The following is a 20,766-nucleotide window of genomic DNA, read 5'->3' as shown; positions in this document are numbered from 1 at the left end:
GGGGTTCTGTTCTTTGGTTCATATACGTTTATATGGTTATGTCTTTCTGATTGAATGATTCTTTCATTAATATAAAACAAATATCTCTAGTAACAGCCTTCATTTTAAAGTCTATTTTTCTAATATTAGTTTAGCAACTTCAACTTCATTATGGTTGCTGTTTGCATCATGTGTCTTTTTCTATCTTTTTACTTTCAACCTACTTGTATCTTTGAATCTTAAGTGTATCTCCTGTACCCAGCATAAGTTTGATATTTTTACCCAATTTGATAGTCTCTGCCATTTGATTGGTTTATTTAATCCATTCACAGTTAATGTTATTGTTGATACCATCATATTTACAGCTCCCATTTTACTTTTTCTTTTTTTTTTTAAAGTTTTTTTTTTTTTTAATATTTTTATTTCTAGGAGAGAGAGAGAGACAGCGTGAGCAGGGGAGAGTCAGAGAGAGAGGGAGTCACAGACTGAAACAGGCTCCAGGCTCTGAGCTGGCAGTCAGCACAGAGCCCGACGCGGGGCTCGAACCCACGAGCCGTGAGATCATGACCTAAGCGAAAGTCGGACGCTTAACCGACTAAGCCACCCAGGCGCCCCTTACTTTTTATTTTCTATACCTTATGTCTTTTTGTTCCTTCTTTCCTCTTTCACTGCTTTATTTTTCATTAAGTGCATATTTTCTAGTGTAGCATCTTAATTTCCATAATGATTTTTTTCAGTCTGCATTTTGAGTTATTTTCTTAGTAGTTGCTGTTGAATTTGCCATATAAATCTTAATTTATCAGATTTATACTTATTTCAGATTTCTACTAACTTAATTCCAGTGAAAGATAAAAACATTATTCCTATGTAGCTGTATTCCCTCTTTCCCCTTTTGGAGCTGTTGCTACACATGTTACATCTAACTACTACACTACAGACCCAACTGTACATTATTATAATCATTACTTCATATACTATTATGTCTCTTAAAGAAGATGAGAGAAGAAAGGAGAACAAGTATCTATGTATAGCATTAGCTCCATCAACTTTATTATTTACTATTTCCAGTTTTCTTCATTTGTTCCTGTGGGTTCACATTACTATTTGGCATCATTTTCTTATTGGCCTCCATTTGGCATCATTATCTTATATGCATATACAAATGGGTGGGGTGGTAAGTGGGTGGATGGATGGATGAATGGATAGATGGACAGATACATGGATACATACATATTCAAATGCATACATACACAGTTGGCAGACAGACAAATAGAATATACCAGATTGCCATATAAAAATGTCTTTATTGCTCTGGGTTGTAGTCAAAAGCGTCTAAAAACTGCCACCCTAGACCATTTTTTGGCTTAGAAGAGGGGAAGAGGCTTGCTCTGGGATTTTTTTTAGTACTTGAGAGGCTCTGTTTGTCCTTTGGTATACCCTAAGCACGTTCCCCTCTGATCTTGTTGATCTCTTGACTCTATTTTCTTTTCAACAAAGAGAAAATGTGCTCAACTTATTGCATTCCCTTCAAAATTGTTGCATGCAGCCACCACCTTGTACAAACATTCACATAGCCATGTGACAGGACTTACATGCAATTTCCTGTCTTATTTAGTCCACCCTCAAATGCTTCTGTTATCAGGAAATGCTAACAATGGTACTGAGTTGGTACCATTTCAGTTTACTTCTTTAGAGAATTCTGAGGCTTTTCACAAACGATTCATTCATTCATTTCTTGAGAGCATGACTGTGTACTTAGCAAAGTTAGGGTTAGTTTGTCATCTTAAATGAAACAGAATCAAAGTTAGGGTTAGTGTGTCATTTTAAATGAAACAGAAGGGCAGGCAGGTAAAACTGTTTTGCTGAGTCACTAAAAACATTTATCCTGGTGTTCTCAGTGGGTGTAAATATCCTGATTGAGCTGGTCACTAAGGCAGGCTTTGTCAGAATTAATTCAGTGGAGAAATCTATCAGATTGTTAACTACCCATTTAGAATGAGTAATTCCTACAGTTGATAAAATATTTTTTTTTATTAACCTTCAGGAGCACTAAAACGGTGAGCAAGATTCCAGACTTCTGGGAAAGTATCCAACCTGCTTTCAGAGACTTTGATCTCTCTTGGTAGAATTTCATAAAAGTGTACTGACATCCCTTGTGAACACAATCCAAGACCTCTTTCTAGATCCTAGACTTGATTCCTCCTCCACATTCTGACTCTGCTGCGCTATACTCCTTGCCTACCTAACTCCTGTCCATGAAATGCAGACCTGTTTTCACAGACAGAATTAACTAGTTTCGAAGAAGACAGCCAGAGAAAACTAAGCAGCTCCCCATAAATGCAATATCCTAAAATTACCTGCCTTCCTAGTTATCTGTTGGTGGCTTCCTGCATCACTAGCCAGTCAGATTTATTTAAGTGGCTTGGTAGTGTCATTATTGAGACCCAAAACATCTTCCTGATGTGTCCAGCCCTAGGGTTCCACAGGAATCAGAAGTACCCAGGACTAGAACAAGATCCCCAGAATTTATAAACCAAAGAGCTGAACTTGGAAGGGAAAGTGACAAGGTCTGTTGTTTTGCCTGAATTTTCAGCATTTGCACCAGCTCTGGAGAGGAGGGTGGGAGCAGCGGAGGGAGATTAAAGCCTTTCCCCACGTTGATTACAAAATTGTGTCACTGTAGTTTTGTATTACTGCTAATCTTCTCAGAGGATTTGTCTTCCTCTCTCTCCCCCTGGCTGAAACCTCTAGTTGAAGAATAAATTGCTACATATCGATTGTTCATTTTATTTCTCCTTACCCAGCCATCCTCGTTCTGCACTTAGTTTGTGTGTCTATATTTGTAAATACGAGGGGAAGAAGTAACATGTATTTTTAGGCTTCATTTCAGGATGTGGCAGGGACATTTTTTTAATGTTGTTTTCAATACTTTATTTAGTAACAGCACTTAATTTGCTTTTATTTATGAAAAAATGCAATGTGTATGTGTGCGTGCACTTGCATATCTTCTATCTGGATAAAGTTCAAGTCAATTGATCAGTATTTATACTACAGCTAGAAAAGTGAGATTTCTAGAAAACTTGGAAGCAGACAGAAAAATTAAAACATATGAATGGGGTCCCCTGGGTGGCTCAGTCAGTTAAGCATCCGACTCTTGACTTAGGCTCAGCTTATGATTTCACAGTTTGTGAGATCAAGCCCTGCATTGGGCTCTATGCTGACAGTGCAGAGCTTGCTTGGGATTCTCTCTCTCCCTCTCTGTCTCGGCCCCTCCCTGACCTCCCTGCTCACACTTTCTCTCTCTCTCAAAAAAAAAAAATCTTTAAAAAATATATAAAAGGATGATTTGACCTCTGTAATTTAATTTTGTTTCAGTCCTTCATTTGTAAGGTTACCAGATAACCCTTCTAAAACACAAGGTGGATCATACGACTCCTCTCCTTGTACTTGCTGCAGCAGGAAGCTGAAGGGCACAATGGGGTCAGGTAAACGTGGATTTGGGTCCTGGCTCAGCCCCTTGCCCTCTCAGTGATCCTAATCCCTCCAGCCCCACATTCCCCGTATCTCCAGCCGTGGCGTGGGTCACATCAGGCAATTTGTGTAAAGAGAGAGTGGTGGTGTTTGCCCTGTGGGGTGCTGTCTGGTAACAAGCGCTGTTGTGGCTACAACTCATTACCATGGGCTTCTCTTCATGCCCCGTAGGACGCAGGTCTGGTGTCTAGGACGTGGCCCCTGCCTGGTGTGCACCTTGATTTTTGTAACACTTCACAATGCCGTTTGCTTATATTCTACCCACTCCTAGTAGTTTGAAAGGAGCTGTAAAGCCTGTGAAACTAACCTCCTGCAGTTCGGCTATTTTTAAGCGCCTCTGGGCAAAAATGTAACGGGAAGGGAGGTTGACTAAATGATAGGTTGGGGATTTGGCTTGCCATTGCTCCCATTAGCATGGAAAACTGCGAAGTGATGAGTCTCAGGACAGTCTCCCAAATGAGAATGGTATTTCATGAACCGCCATCTATAGTTCTTGCTGCCATCACGTGCCTGGGAGTGAAAAATCACAGGTCTCTCCGTCCCTTTCTGCTCACACAGAAAAGAACAATCAAATCTATGTGGTTGGGCCTGAAATAATTTAGGAAATATGATGGTTTTAAAGTGTCGGATTTGGCATAATGCAGATCAAAGTAAAATAAGTCATGAATCAGGAATACTTTCACCCACGGCTTTGAAGGCTTTATGTTTATGATTATGATTATGGCTGCTAAGGATGGCAGGTTGCATAAACACCATTGAGAACAGCTGAAGGCTGGGGCTTGGTAAGAAAAATGGCAACCAGAGCTCTTTCCCTGAGGGTCCATAAGAACTAATTTTGTGTTTAATGTAACTTTTCCTAAATAACTCTGGGTTCTTCTCAGGAATCCACAGGAAAGGGCCGGGAGGCTTGCAGCCTAGAGTGGGTCTAAGAGTGAATGAGTCCTCAGTGTTTATGGACTGAGAAAATCTCTCTCTGGGACTGAAAAAAAAAAAAATGGGTGTTCTATAGGAGGGTAGGGATGGGGAGCTAGTGTAAACCACGGCTTTGTTCTGCTTCTCTTTGGATTATTTTCTTTGAACGTAAGTACCTAAATAATGGTTCCTACTCTCTTGTCTCGGCTTTTTCTCTCCTCCATCTTCCTCTTCCGTGTCCCTACCCTTTCCGTTGCCATATCTGAAACCTCAGAAGTAAAAATACTCTTATTAATACATTAATACATTATTAATACATTGTACTGTGGGATGGTTTTTTGGGGTCTAGAAACAGTTTCCCCAGTCGATACCCATCTTACTCTTTGAGCCTGTTCACCTGAAAATATCAAAGAAGGAAGAAGATTCTAGAAAAGGAAGAGCTCTAGTTGGCTAAACCAACATGGTTGGTCTTAGGAAATGTAACTGTCACCTTACAAGCGTGGGGCAGGTGCCTTTTTGCTTAGAAGTAAAACGTTGTCACACATGTGGTTGACATTTCCCAGCGACATTTCGGTTCAGCCCTTCATTAGGAAGTGCCGGATGACACTGTGTGTTCAACCTTCGTCCTTGGCATGTTTTCTCAAGCAACGTAAAAATGTTGACTGTATGGAATGGTATGTTCAGAGCAAACCCCGGCCGGGCCACCCCAGCGTTTCTGCCCTGACTTGGGGTCCTTCACTGTGCCCGCGGCTTTCCTGCACTCTCCCGAAATAGCTGCAAAGTCCTCTAAAACCCATTGCTATTTTCAGACCTGCTTTCCACTTCGAATAATTGGTTTCAATCATTACTCACAAGTTTAGTGCCAATTTGGGACAAAGTGTTTATTTTATTTGCCCTAAAAATGTCTTTTTTGAGCTTCAGAGAGCCTCTATTCCAGGATTTACTGGGTGGTGGTCTCCTATTCCAGGTACTCTGTGGCCATGTGGTGGGAACACTGGGTTGTTCCTGTGCAGAGGGGGCTTCCAGGGGGTGGGGTAGACTGACACCCTGGTGGAGGGCTCGTGAGGGACAGCCAGCCGGGACAGCCGCAGCCTGCTGTAGCGCCTGGGGTGCGTTGAATGAACAGAGTGGTTCCTCAGCTTTACTTTCAACGTCCAGTCCATTGTCCGAGTCACTTTCTTAATTATTGTTTTAAGTGTTTTTTTTTTTTTTTGACAGAGAGACAGAGAGAGAAAGAGCTTAAGCAGGGGAAGTACAGAGAGGGGGGGACAGAGGATCCAAAATGGGCTCTGCACTGACAGCAGTGAGCCTGATGCAGGTTTCGAACTCATAAACCGCAAGATCATGACCTGAGCTGAAGTTGGACGCTCAACCAACTGAGCCACGCAGGCGCCCCCACTTTCTTTCTTATTGATATAAAATGCACATACCAAAAAAGTAACCATTGCAGAGTTCATTTGAAAATGTGTCATCCGGTGGCACTTACTGCGTTCACAGTGTTGTGCAGCCATGGTGCCTATCTGGCTCAAGACATTTTCGTCGTCAGAAAGGAAACCTGGTACCCTTTTTCTCTCACCCCCTGGCCACCACTGGTCTGCTTTCCATCTCTGTGGATTTGCCAATTCAGGGCATTTCATATAAAGGGATTCCTACAATATGGGGCCTTTTGTGTTTGGCTTTTTCACTCAGTATATTTTCGAGATTCGTCCATGTCGTAGCCGGTATTAATATGTCATCCCTTTCTTGTGGGCCACTAATGTATGGATATAGCACATTTTGTTTATTGCTCATTGGTTGACGGACATTTGAGTTGATTCTATCTTTTGGCTATTGTGAAGGGTGCTGCTGTGAACATTGGCATGCTCGTATTCGTCTGTTTTCAGTTTTTTTTAAAGCCAAGTTATGCTTCTTTTTTGATTATCTTTCAAACTTGTGATTTGCTTTCCTTTTAGTCAAGCCATCCCCGTGTCTTACTGCATATCGGACCACCTAACCGGTCTGGCCCTCCTCCAGCCTACACTCTACAGTGCAGCTCTACAGCTGTTTAAAAATGCAGGTGTGTTGTTTGTTCCCTCCATCGATTTTAGGATTGCTCATAGGAGGAACAAACTTCTTTCAGGGAAGGCAGAGCTCTGCATGGCCAGGCCTCTGACATCCCTTTAAGCTCATTTCACCATTCTGCCCCTCACCTTCTGTGCTGTAGCCACATTCACCTTTCCGTCCTACAAATTCTTTATGTCGGTCCCACCACAGGCTCTTTGCATGTGCTCTCCAGCTCTCTGGCTTGCTCTCCTCTCTTCTTTGCCCAGTTAACTCTGACTCATCCTTGGGTTCTGAGCTCAAGCAATATCTTTTCAGGGAAGCCTTCCCTGACTAAGTCAAAACCCCCTTTCCCCCACCCCCACTGCCACTATCATGGATGCCACAGGCTCCTAGAACCAGTTCTTTGTGGCCCAAGTCTCAGCCACAGTTTTGTGTTTGGATGATTATTTGAATAGCTGTGTCGACAGAGACAGAAGAAGGCTGTACACAGAACATGGGTTCTGTAGTCAGACTGCCTGGGTTCAAATGCTAGCACTTCCTCTTCCTGGCTGTGTGATCTTGGGCAAGTTAATTAGCCTCTCTGTGCCTCTGTTTTCTCATCCATCAAATGAGGATCATAATAACACCTACCTTAGGAAGCTATTGTGAGAACGAAATTAATTCGTGTGTGTTAACTACTTGGCACGAGAATGACCTCAATAAAAGTATCATTAATATAATTATTTTTTAAAGTGTGCTTACATCACCCTTCCCCATCCATAGACTGTAAGCTCAGGGAGGGCAGGGGACCACGTTTCTAATGCTCACCATTATAGCTCCAGAGCATGACCCAGGATACCCACACAGGTAACGCTTGTTAACTTCCATTAAATGCTTGCATGCTTCTCTCTCCTCCTCAGCAGAGAAGAATATTAGCAACTAGTTTCCCATCTTTCTGTCCATATCTGCAGGGCTGTATTTCAGGAGTCGCTGCATCCCAGCTTGTGATGTGTTGGCTTCTGGCCCCAGCCGCTGCCCCTGCTCACTTCCTCAGCTGGTGTGCTTTGGGAATTGTGCCATCGTGTGTGCAAAGTTGAAGGCGGGGAGCCCCTTTCCACGGCCATGTCATGATGGAGTGGCCCAGTTTGTAGATCAGCCCCTACAAGAACACACAGAGGACTTGCTGTGTTTCAAGCCCTGTGCTGCCTGCTTTAGAAATAGCAGGGACGCCTGGCTGGCTCCGTCAGTTAAGCGTCCGACTTCAGCTCAGGTCATGATCTCGCAGTTTGTGGATTCAAGCCCCCTGTCAGGCTCTGTGCTGACAGCTCAGAGCCTGGAGCCTGCCTCTCTCTCTGCCCCAACCCAGCTCACACTCTGTCTCTCTCTCTCTGTCTCTCGAAAATGAATAAATGTTAAAAAAATTTTTAGGAAATAGCAAACCGGTGAGGCAGGAACAATTTGCATCCTTTTCTTACAGATGGGGAAACTGAGGTGTGGAGCGGGTGAGTAGTCATTTGCCCAAAGTCAAAACTCGATAAGTGGCAGATCCGCAGTCTAGATATATGCAGGCTTTTTCTAGAGTCTGTGTTCCTAACCTCACCCTTGAATAATAAACATGACCCCACTTAACATCACAGGTTAGTTTAAGGCACCAGAGTGGATTAGGCACCCCACTGAGTTCTGGCCTGGCAATCCCCCCAACTTCTGTGCACACCTGGGGGTCCTAACAGAGAGATGGACAGCAGGACAAATTCTCTAAAGAGACATTTTATTAAAAAACAAAGCTGGAGGGAAGAAATAAAGGAGAAAGTTGTTTATCTGGACGTGAAAGAAATGAAACTATTTATAAAGACTCTCATCTCTTACATCGGGGGTTAAAAAAAGAAAGCGTCACTTCCCTTCTGATTGTACATTTCAGGGGTTTAATGTCTTTGGTCCTTCACACTCTAGGGCCCTGTGCTCCTGTCTGTTAATCACAGGTATGCATATTTAAATAAACAAAGACCTCCTGATGTATTTTCAAAAATGAACACATTATAATTAAAAAAATTTTTTTTTACATATATTTATTTTTGAGAGAGACAGAACACAAGTGGGGGAGGGGTAGAGAGAGGATGAGACACCAAATCCGAAGCGGGTTCCAGGCTCTGAGCTGTCAGCACATAGCCCGACGCGGGGCTCAAACTTACAAACTGCAAAATCATGACCCAAGCCGAAGTCGGATGCTTAACCAACTAAGCCACCCAGGCGCCCCTATAATCTTAAATGCTAACTTACTCAGGATTTTTATTTAAACCTGTGGATGCAATCATCTCGAGCAGGTGAGGGTAGATTTGGTCTTACTACTACTTTGTTAGGTGATACTAAGATGTTGATACTGAAATGAAATGAGCCTCAAAAAAGCAGAAATTTCTTTCAACTGACAAAACCCCCACCGCTGCGGAATGGCATGCCCTGTCCATATTATAGCATGTCAGATGGCCCATGGTGTGAATTTAGAAGGGGTTGTAATTATGTGGCACAGTGGTAAGCAGAAAAAGCAGAACGCAAAACCCTGTGTGTCTATACAGATGGACCGACGCAGTAACGAACTCCACAGGAAGTAGCCTCCAAGGAAATCCACAAAAGGTAGGCAGTGCTCATCCTGCCCGGTGGTATTCTGCTTAAATTTTTCTATGTTTCTCTACAAATTATCCTGTAATGAGCTTGTGTTCATTTACATCCGGACATAAGCCTCAATTGAAAGAGAAGAAGAAGAAAAAACAGCCACAGAACTATCAGTCTTCGCTCCCATCTGAGATGAAGAGTCTTCACATCTGAAGACCTTTGGAGAAGAAAAGGACCTTTGGAAATGTCCCTGGAGGGCGACAGCAAGGGAAAATGAGGATGGTGGCAGTGTGGGATCCCTGTGCCCCATGTGGCTCCGCCCCTCCTAACCTAACTTCTGCCTTCATGAAATCTCCCCTTCTCTCTGCTCTCCATTTTGCAGTTCCCTTTGCAGAAAAATGATTCGATTGTCCTTGAAAGACTTTTTCCCCCTTTGTTATTTTTTATTATTTAAAAATTTTTTTTTAAATGTTTACTTATTTTTTGAGAGATAGAAACAAGAGCATGAGCAGGGGAGGGTCAGAGAAAGAGGGAGACACAGAATCCGAAGACAGGCTCCAGGCACAGAGCTTGGTGCGGGGCTTGAACCCACAAACCGTGAGATCATGACCTGAGCTGAGGTTGGATGCTTAACCGACTAAGCCACCCAGGCACCCCCCCCAACCTTGTTATTTTTAACCATCTCATTCAGGAAACCCGTGATAAGTGAGCTGGGCGAACATGGAGGAGAGGTTACCAGAACCAGCAGCTGCTCTGTCAACAGGAGCACATGTGGGTGTCCCTTCCTCTGACTCTGTAAAAGCAGCTAACGATTAGCTGTTTGTGGAGGCTGAGGAAACGTCTCTGCTTTCCATCTTCCTCAGCATGATAATGTTTAAACAAGGACCAACAGTCGCCCAGAATTCCTTCCGGGTTCCATGGAAAAAGTGCGTCCACAGAGCCGATCTGGAAGTGGCCCCTGTGCAGAGCACTGAGGGGGCTGTGAGCTCATGGCCTCTCTCCCCAGACAAGGAAGGATGGGGCCTGAGCTTCAGAGCAGGGGCTTTATTTCGAAGCTCAGAGTGCTGGGCTCTAGGTTCCGGAATGGGCATGTCCCGCCCTTCCCTGGTCGCTGCCAGGAGGTAGGCTGTGGTCTGATGTGGTGACCTCTCCAGAACTGCGGTGTCCCCAGGACCCCTGGTGAATGGGTGATGGCACTGATTAGTTCCAGAGAACCCCAGATTTGGAACGTGTGTGGTCCATATCCTCACACACATCATCACGTGACTCAGTTGGTAGGTTTGGGTTTCCTAAATTTTCTCTCCTCTGTGCGTTGCGGCGTTAGAGCTGGCCAAATCCGGGTGCCCGTCCCACCCGGCCCACCTGCTGCCAGTGAGTGACCTTGCCACTACCTTTCTGAGGCCTGGTTTCTTGTGTCAAATGGGAGCATTATTACCTGCCTCACGGGGTTATCATTAGGATTAAATGTGATAATCCGTGAAAAGTGTCTGCCAACTAATTGGCACTGAATAAATGTTAGTCCCTTGCCCTCCCCATTCCTTCCTCCTCTGGCTCTTACTTTTTTACAGGTTTCAGAAGCTGACCTGATTGTAGGTTACTGGCCGCCTGTATATCTTACTATTGTTGGATTTAGCCACACTTCACCTATTAGAATCGCCACCTGTTAAAAGTATGCTCTTACTCAAGGGGTCTTCTGGGTGGAGCCTAGGAGACATGAAAGAAAGCCGATGCCATTCTTTGGAAGAGTGGAATCCACTCTCATAGTTTGGGAGAAAAAAGCCTTTGGAAAGTTCACCCAATGTCTTATCCGCACAATTAGCTTCTCCATGGAGTTCATACAACAATTATCACAGAGAAAGAGGGAGAGAGGACTTGCAGTGTTCATGAGAATCTTGTACTTCCTCTCTCGTCTTTACACTTCCTTCACCCCTCTCCCCTCTGTCTTTCCCTCTTTTCTCACCCTCTCCTCCTAGAATTCCAGAATCATATGGTTTTGGAGCTGGAAATGCCCTTGGACATGATCATCTCCTCCCATGCCTACACTTTATCTTTGGGAAGACCGAGACGCAGGGTCCCAAAGCTCCTCCTCCTCTTCTTCCAGCCCATGAAGGTGGCCCACTGAGGAAATTTGCCAAGCTAGAAGGAAACAAGCCCAATTCTCTCCTTTAATATTGGAAAGTGGTAGTTGCTCAGTGAGCCCCCAAGGAGCAGAAAGAATGACCGACTCTCTGACCTCCGTGGACTCCTGGCCCTGTAGGGAAGGACCTGGAGGCAGTGCTGTAGCAGTATTGTGAGAGGGGCTCAGCACCCTGGAGAGCCCCTACCACACCCCACTCTCTGTCCCACATTGTACTTGTCTCCCCTCAGGAATACGTGCCTGTGTTTGCATTGACCTAAGACAGGGACTTCTTTCTTCTATGAGGGCCCTGACTCTTTGGGAACATTGGGCATGAGCCACTGAGCAAACTTGATCTCTTCTGGACAGACTGAGACAGAGAGGGGGTTGAAAGACTTTTCGCCTTTGCTTTACGTCCGTGTTAACATTGTGTGTGAGAGCCCTTGCTCTGCAAAGAGGCGTGCCAGGGCCATCAAAGCCACTGATAACCGTTAAGGCACTTAGCTCCGAGGAGAACCAAGCAACGTAACCGAGTACATGGCTGCCCCGTCGCCCTTCAAAAAATATCAGCATTCTAAAGGCTAAATAAATATCCCAGGAAAACTTTGTAATAGGCTTGTTATACTTAGAAGGCCGAACATGGTTCATATTGAGTTGACACTTAGATGTAATTTGCTTTCGCTTGGGTATTTTAGAGTACACTGACGTTTTTAAATGACTTTAACCATTCTTTCCTTTCACTCTAAATGGGATCATTTACAGATACCTGTAGATGTGCTCGATTCTATTATTGCCCGTGGCATTTCTGCCCTTGAAGATGCTGGCAAAGATAAGCTCTTGCTTACAATTAACGTTACAAAAGCTGTTGTCTCTGTCATTGGCTCCCATGCCTATAGTATCCAAATGAAAGTTCCGTCTCTTGACCTTGCATGGTCTGAGTCAGGGACGTCTTTATTTTATGATGGTAATTTATCTTTTTTTAAAATTTTTTTAATGTTTATTTTTGAGAAAGAGAGAGAGAGACAGCATGAGCAGGGGAGGGGCAGAGAGAAAGGGAGACACAGAATCCGAAGCAGGCGCCAGGCTCCAAGCTGTCAGCAAAGAGCCTGATATGGGGCTCGAACTCACTGTGAGATCATGACATGAGCTAAAGTCAGATGCTTAACCGACTGAGCTGCTCAGGCGCCCCATGTATCTTTTTTAAGGAGTGCTCACTTGTGCTGCCTTATCCATAATATACTGCGTTTTCAGTAGTTGCCACTGAGTGATCAGGGAAAACTGGCAGTTCACATGTATAAGCTCCCTGTCCAGGGGAAGTCACGTCCAGAATCTGAAAAGCAAGCAAACACAACCAACTCAAAGCAAAGCAACTTTATCTGGAAATTTGACCCAGATGGTTCCAAGTAAAAATACCCTTCCCCCACCATCCAGGAAGCAGGATAAGGGTGGCCATTTGGAATTTGCTTTTGAAATGCCTGCTGGTAGTCCTGATAGTCTGTCTCCAGCTACCTCTGCGGGCCCCACTGTAACACAGCGTCATACCTAGCTCACACGTGTTTTAAGTTAACTGAACGAATGGGAAGACGAATGGACCACTGAGCTTGGTGGTGGCTGGATAGGCCACCGAGTGAAATTAGATTGCTTTTCCTATTTACGTTTCTCACTCAGGATCGGAGGAGCAAAGAATATTTGTTTTGGGAATGAGGAGGAGTAGAAAGAAAAAAAAAAAGTCCAAAGGTCCACAAACAAAACACGGTTGGTCTCAGGTCTCAGAACCCTCCTGGCATTGCACAGATAAGCCAGGTCAGCTGATCCCGGGCCGACCCAGGGTGCAGCGCATCTGAAACATAGCCAAGGGTCTTTTCTCTTAGGACTTGGCATTCCTGAATGCCAGTGCCTTGGGCATCTTGTAGTTTGGAGTTAAAAATCTCTGACACTGAGCCCCCGGATTGCTGAGCCAAAGGTTAGAGTGGATTTGGTGTTGAAGCTGGTCGTGGGATGGCTGCAAAAGAATGATGATATCGCCCACGTTTGGTCTGAAGCTGGAAAACCAAGTCCAGCCTATGGGGGTTCTTGTAACTCATCCCGGGGGAGAGAAGCCATAGGTGGGACCCTCAGGAGACCTCTCTGATTCATCCATTCAGTGAGTATCTGTCGCATGCCTCCCGTGCCCCGTGCGGTGGGCAGGCTCCCTTCACGTGTTACCTCACGGGATTATCTGAGAGGAGGCCCAGTCACAGTGTGGGGGTGATAGCTGAAATGGCATATTTGTTTTGAATAATGAAAATGATCTTTCCAGGCCACAGGTATGAAAAATATGAAGGCTGAATTCAAAATCAGCAATAGCCGAGCATTGTCTGAGCTTCTCATGCTTTAAAGCTGCTTGGGGGTGGGGCACCTGGGTGGCTCAGTCAGTTAAGTGTCTGACTTTGGCTAAGGTCATGATTAAAGTTCGGGAGTTCAAGCCCCACATCGGGCTCTGTGCTGACAGCTCAGAGCCTGGAGCCTGCTTCGGATTCTGTGTCTCCCCCTCTCTCTGCCCCTCCTCCTCTCTCTCTCTCTAAAAATGAATAAACATTAAAAAAAAAAAAAGCTGCTCGGGGATCTTGTGAGAAGTACACAGATTGGCCCTAACCTCGGAATCGGTGAGGGACGGGGCTTACAAATCCGTGCTTTGCAAAACAAGAACCAGCGTGACTTTGATGGAGGCAGATGATGGGTGAGCCCTCAGGATTCTAGAAACACGTTTGTGGGGTCATAGTTTCGGGGGGTACAGGTCAGTTCCCTGGGAGACTTTGTCCCAACCCTACACACCTCCCATTTCCACCCTTCCTGCCCCGGTGAGCCTCTTTTACTTAGGAGAGAGTATTATTTCTGCCTGCTGATATGTGGACAAAGCAGAAAATTTGAGAACCAGCTGTACTAAATAAAACAAATTTAGGCAGAGTTCAGATTGAGGGCTCTCAGAGGTTGCTTTTGTTTTCCTGTGAGATTTTTAGGAGAAAGGCCCTAAAGGAGTAAGGTGCCTGGCTTCCTCTGGTAGCCTGCCCTGCCTCTTCTACCTGCCTGGCCAGGAGGTGGAGCAGCCCGAGACATGTGGCTCACATGTGGCTTAAACTTCCTGTGCTGTAGTTCACTGACAACAGTGNGGTGCGGTGTAGGGGAGAACAGTAGGGATGATATATACAAAACAAACAAGGCAAAGAAGGCTGCAATCAGGCTTCTCAAACTTGCCAAGATTGTAAATCACTAGGGTCCTGAGAAAGCACTGATTTCAAGGCAGTAGGTCAGAGGTGAGCCTGAGACTTTGTGTTTCTAACAGACCCCCAGGTAAGATCTGTGGCTGCCAGTCCACGGACTGCGCTCTGAGTAGCAAGAATCTAGAAGGTGCTCTTCAGTTTTGCTGTGAACTGGTAGCGCGGTCAACTAAGTTAACAAACTGGCCATTCTTTTTTCAGCCCTAGAAAATGAGACCGTCCTACCCCTTACCTAGTGCTGAGGTATCGGCGTGCAGATGTGGGCCCAGAATGCTTCAAGCCGTAAATAGTTTTCCTCTGGTCCATTAAACTATTAATTGTCTCTGATAACTTAANCATCTACTCTGTGGGCTGAGAGAGGTTATCAAGAGCAAGGCTTCAGATGTACAAAATATAGGTGGCCCTCAAAGGTCAGGAATTATGGTTCCTTAAATCTCCTAGAGTTTACCTGTGAACGAAAGGCTTTTAGATAGAAAACAAAAGGAGAATGTCTTTCTCTCATCTGATAACACCAACTTTAAACTTGTATCCGGGTCACCTGGAGGGGCTGTTAACATGCAGGTCACCTGGCCCCAGCCTGGCATTTCTAACTCAGTAGGTTGAGGAGGGCCTGGGAATTTGATGCTTCATGAATCCCCAAATGATACTGATGATCACACTTTGATTAGCCGACTTTAGGCTCCAAAGGCCTTCTCTGAGAGTCGTAAGCATGGAGAGCAGTGGAAGCCTGTATCACTTCCTCATTCATGTTCTAACCCTTCCTTCCGATCAGTGTCATTGCCCGGAATGGGAGTGTTTAAGTGTGGCTGGTGTTTACACGTGAACAGGAGATTCACCTGTCTTCAAGTATCTGAAAGCTCTCTAGGGGTTAGGAAAGATGAGATTTGTGGCTCCTACCTGTAGTTCTTCCCAGTATAGCAGGGTCCTCCAAAGATTGGAGCTCTCTAATCTGGGTGGCTGGCTAATCTCTGGAGGGGGTATTTAAAAATAGAGGCCCCCCGCCCCCCCAGGGTGCATCCTAGGAGATTCGGGTGAGCAGCCAGGTGCGGGACTCCCTGCGTGGAGAAGAGCAAGGCACCAGATGGGCATTCGGAGCTTCTCTCCTTTTTAATGATTCTCAGATTCAGCGCTAATGATCACTCAGCAAGCAAATGATTCCCTGGCAGGAAATTGGACCTTTTGTGGAGTCCATTTCCTCGCTAGAATCCCTAAAGTTACAGTCAATACATTCCGGCAGCATTTTCCAAAGTGCTTCATTTCCCATCCAGGGATGGCTTCCAGCCAAGACCATCTGGCCAAGGGGAATCATCTGGGGTGAAGGCCCACATTGGGAATAGCACTGTCCACAGTAGGGAAACGATAAAAGCCCTGATGATCAAACCCCAAAGAGAACAAACACTTCTCAAGCAAACCCAAAGTGAGGTTAAAATTGAGGTGGTTATTTAGATAATCATCTGCAAGGAGACCTCCCCCCGGCCCCTGCCACCGAGTCTATGTGTCATACACGGATTGGGGAGTGCCGTCTTCCCTGGAGTTTCCTGCTTCACCAACAGATGCTTGGTGAGTGTCAATGGGCACCATGCTTGGCGGCAGGTGAGCTTTATAAAGGTGACTTTGGGGGGGCACCTGGGTGGCTCAGTCCGTTGAGGGTTCGACTCTTGATTTTGGCTCAGGTCATGACCTCACAGTTTGTGAGTTATGCCCTGCATCAAGCTCTGTGCTGACATTGTGGAGCCTGCTTGGGATTCTCTCTCTCTCTCTCTCTCTCTCTCTCTCTCTCTCTCACACACACACACACACACACACTCGCAAAATAAATAAACTAACTTAATAAAAAAATTTTTTTAAAGGTGACTTGGGTATAGTCTCTGCCTTTTATGTTGTCTGTTGTCAGGGAAAGGCAGACACTTAATTATCCAACCACAAAAGCAGAACCCCAAAGGCAGCACATCTTTTTTCTTTTTAAAAATTTTTTAAGAGTTTATCTATTTTGAGATAGAGCACACAAACACAAGCTGGGGAGGGACGGGGGGCGGGGGACAGAGAATCCCAAGCAGGCTCTGCCCACTGTCACCACAGAGCCTGATGCAGGGCTTGATCTCACGAACCATGAGATCATGACCTGAGCCAAAATCAAGAGTAGGACGTTTAACCAGCTGAGCCCCCCCAGCACACTTGCTCTTCTTTTTCTTCTTTAAGTTTATTTATTTTGATAAAGAGAGAACAGCGCGTATCTAAAGCAAACCTCCTGCCATGCTTCCTTCCTTGCCCAGGGAGGGGTGCCTCATCTTTCCTCTTTCAGCATAAGCAGTGTGGGGCCCGCCCACCCCCCAGGGACCAGGAATGCAGCTCTCTGCGGGGGCGGACAGCTGACACCTGTTTGCCCACAGCACTGCCTGCCTCTGGGGTAGAGGGGCTGGCCAGCTGCAGTTCCCAACTTTACCAGGGGTCAGAATCACCTGCGGGGCGGGCTTGTTAACAGCAGATCGCTGGGCCTCACTCGCATTTCTGATCCAGTCGGTGTAGGAGGGTGGAGGGTTTCTAACAGACTCCCAGTTAATGCTGAAGCTCCTGGGCCCCCGGGCCACACTTTAGGAACCACAGGAATAGCTCGTCATCACAATTCACCCAGAGGACACATGGAGGGTGACTAAATGACAGAGAGTCAGGAAAAGTTCACAGCTATGCTGGTGACCCAGGTGAGCGACGACGGCGCTCTGAAACAGGCCACGGCCGTGGACTAGAGAACAAAAAGCGGGGCGCTCGGATGCATGTGATGGCGGAATCAGTGGGCCAGGCCGGGTGAGAGACGGGACCTGGGAGGAGAGGGGAGAGTCAGAGCAGCTGGCCGGATGGAGATGCCAGGAACGGAGATGGACACGGGGGTGGGCGACGGGAATGGCAGGTCTCTGTGACCCCGCTGGGTTTGGGGTTCTATGGAGACATTCCGGTAGAAATGTTAAACAGGTGGTCGAAATGCCGTTCCCATCATGGGAGAGAACCCTGAACCGCAGGTACACATTCAGGGGCCTTCGGGGCAGGTGTGAGCTGAAGCTACAGAGCGAAGTACGATTCGTACGGACAGCTCATGGGAGAGAGGGTGGTGAGGTGCCCAGGGGAAGCCAGAAGACTCCATTTGTAGGGCCGGGCACAGAAGCAGTTGAGTGGCATGCTCTGAGATGCAGGAAGCAAAGGGACACACGGCGTCACCAAAAAAGGGCAGAATCAGATGTTGGACCATCTCCAAAATTAAACCCAAATATGACAAAGTCTGGGGACCCCCTGAAAAGAACCATCCTCAAGAGGCTGGGTTGTGACTGGGGCGTGAGCTAGAGGAGCTGGCCCCCTATTTTGGAGCCCATAGTTTTTTGACTCTTCATTTACTTGGCCAGTGCTATTTTCTTTTGCCTTGTGATAAGGTCCCTCTATGGTTCCCATGCCAGTTGGAGGAACAGAATAAGTGAAAAGAAACATCCTGTAAACACACGTGGGGGGTCAGAGCCGTAACAGCTGGGCTTTCTCTCGGAAGAGCGTCACCGCGAACAATATGGTGGTTCTAGATGGAGCTGGGGGCACTTTTTCCACCTGTAAACTAGGCTGGAGGAGCAAAGACGCCATGCGTTCCCCTTCCTCCCTCCACATTTGATACTGAGCTAGACCCTCCTGGGACCTCTAAACCACTGGTTTTACAAGGATCAAAAGGATTCTGAAAGCTTATTTTGAGCTCTCTGTGCTAGAATGCTACAAAGGGAATTGATTTCCATGCACTGAGAGGGCCCCCTCCCCGGTGATAATGGTGCAGTTTATAGGTAGTTTGCTTTTTAATTTGTGGGACTTTTTTAGTCTGCGTCTTCACAAACCCTAAGAACAGAGATGTAGTCCGACAAGCCTCGGAATAAGGCTGATGAGTCAGGGTCAGGCATTTGCTGGCTCTTCCCGCTGCCACCAGCTGGGTGTGCTTCAGGCGGGGACACACACCGACTTGTGCTCTGTCTTTACAGTTCTGTACGGAGCTAAACCAGCCTATCCTGCCCAACATCCGCAAATGGAAGGGGCCCCGAGGATGCTGGAAGGCCGTCGTTGCTGAGATGCCCTCTGCGCCGCTCCAGAAGGTACCTTCATCTGCAAAGCTTGGATCGTGTCTCCATTTCATCAAAACCTTTCTTTTCCCTAATCATAGACATTTAAAACTTTCCTTTGCCAACATCCTTGGTGCCGTTTTGTGTTGCTGCACATTTCTTAGCTCTTTGCTATTCATCTCAAACTGCCCTGGCTCTTATTTCATGTTTAGATCGGGAATGGACTCCTGCCCAGACGGAAACGGGGGTTTGGGGTGTTGGGAGGAGAGGAGGAATCCTGTCTGGAGCCAAGGCTGCAAATGGGTATTTCTGTCCTTTGTCCGCTTAATCCTGTCTCCACAGTTCCACGCTCTGCCAAGTTTGTGGAGAGCCCATTGTTCATTGACTGAAAACTTCAGATTCACTTAATTCCTAGGCAAAGCATTTGCTTTCGGTGGTAGAAACTGTGCACGTGGAAATGTTCTGTGGACATTTTGAGCAGATTTTAATTTTGAATTTTCCTTCGTTGGTACTTCCCCTGTGGCTGTGGGTAAATCGCTGTAAGGGTACGTTTTCACTCTGACAGATCTATTCAAGACTGAGGTTTTTACTCATTTGGAATGTTTGCTATTAGTGGGGTTTTAGATTTTAAAAAAGACTTCTGGTAGTTTATCTTGAGTCAGAAACTGTGTCATTACATAGTTTTTCTATAAATGCAGATGTATTTTTTTTCTCCTTAGTATACCCAATATGTTTATAAACACACACAAATAGCATTTATGTGAGTGATATTGAGATTTGGGGCTTTTAAATTATAAATATTTACTGGCTTAAAGGTATCTGGTCATTTATTGACAATCAGCTCTCTTTTTTAAGTAGTAGCTAAATATATTTATGTGATATAAATCTTCTGGGTTTTATGTTTTGGAGTGTAAATGATTACTATAGGTAACGGCCAGTGCACAGTCCCCATAGGCTAGAAATTAAGCCAGCTTGGAACTAACTAGTCTTTATCTCTGTAGCCCATGGATGTTGTTCCTTCTCAGTCCACACAGAAATGATCTTACCTTGCCTTTTCCTTTAATGTTTGTTTATTTATCTTGAGGGGGGCGAGGAGAGAGAGAGAGAGAGAGAGCAAGCAAGCAAGCACAGGCTGGGGAGGGGCAGAGAGAGGAGAGAGAGAATCCCAGGCAGGCTCTGCACAGTCAGCACAGAGCCTGATGTGTGACTTGGACTCATGAAACAGTGAGATCACAACCTGAGCCGAAACCAAGAGTCGGATGTTCAACCGACTGAACCACGCAGGTGTGACCCCCACCTTGCCTTTTTTTTTAAAATAGTATTTTATAGGTGGGTTCATTAGTCTCTTATAGTTCATTTAACGCTCTATATTTGTCCGCTGAAAAATTAGAAAGCTTACTGCATGCCAGGCACTGTGCTACATGCCAGATAGACATGGGTAAGTAAAACAGACCTGGTGACCCAGCCCTGCCTGTTTTCACTCACTGCAAACCCGGGGCAGGGATTCAACCTGGGCTGATGGAGCACCTCCCTCCGAGGGCGAGCAGCCTGTCGGAGGGACGGAGGGACGGAGGGACGTGGCGGGAACCCCTACTCCAGCTGGGGGCATCCAGGCCATTGGAGAACAGCGTGCAGTTGTAGGGAGAACTGAGTTCAAGCCACTTAAACTTCGCAGCCTCAATTCCTTCATTTCTAAAATGGGAGCCATAGCCCATTCCTTAAATCACAGGGTGGCTGTGGCTGTAGGATTTAAAAGATACTGTGCACCGAAAGGCTTCGCTAACCGTACCCAGGCCACGTGAGGCGGCTGCTGGCTGGGCTGTGTGAGCCTAGAAGTCTGTGCCCATCTCGGGCTGGTCTCTCAGAGAGGTCAAGTAACTTCCCTAAAGTTGACCTGATCTCTCAAAAGACGTACATATCTGGATTCTAATGTGACATTTCCTGAATTCTAAATATGGGCACTGAAAACTCTCCAAACACTGTTAAACAAATTGTATCTGCAAGCGGCGCACCTTCCGTCTCTCCCGGAGACGGAGACGGAGACGGGAGAGTGGTGGCTGGCCCCGCCGTCTCCCCATCTCCCCGGTGCCTGCAGTGACCTCCAGGCACCTGTCCCGCAGTTCTCAGGTCCTCGCCCACAGCTGAAGGGGCGGCTGCCCCCAAGTCCTCTGGCCGCCGCCAGGGGGAGTCGGCCCCGCACCGTGTTAGGGCTCTGGCTCTCACACCTGCTCTCCTGTGACCCCGCTAGGAGACACAGCAGTTC

The 20,766-nt window shown here is 46.2% G+C and overlaps 1 protein-coding gene across 1 annotated transcript in view; it reads left to right on the top strand.

Moving 5' to 3' along the window:
• Positions 1-20,766, top strand: part of EEPD1 (endonuclease/exonuclease/phosphatase family domain containing 1) — a 114,478-nt gene that overhangs the window by 82,682 nt on the left and 11,030 nt on the right. The window contains exon 4 of the mRNA XM_077775416.1: positions 18,426-18,536. Within this exon, the coding sequence (XP_077631542.1) occupies positions 18,426-18,536 (111 nt within the window). The remainder of the gene's footprint in view (positions 1-18,425; positions 18,537-20,766) is intronic.

This window comes from Crocuta crocuta, unplaced genomic scaffold, assembly GCF_008692635.1.
Source record: "Crocuta crocuta isolate KB4526 unplaced genomic scaffold, BGI_CrCroc_1.0 scaffold197, whole genome shotgun sequence".
In the NCBI taxonomy this organism is placed as follows: domain Eukaryota; kingdom Metazoa; phylum Chordata; class Mammalia; order Carnivora; family Hyaenidae; genus Crocuta; species Crocuta crocuta.
The sequence above is the reverse complement of the archived record's forward strand: the minus strand, read 5'-3'. Positions and strand labels throughout refer to the sequence as shown.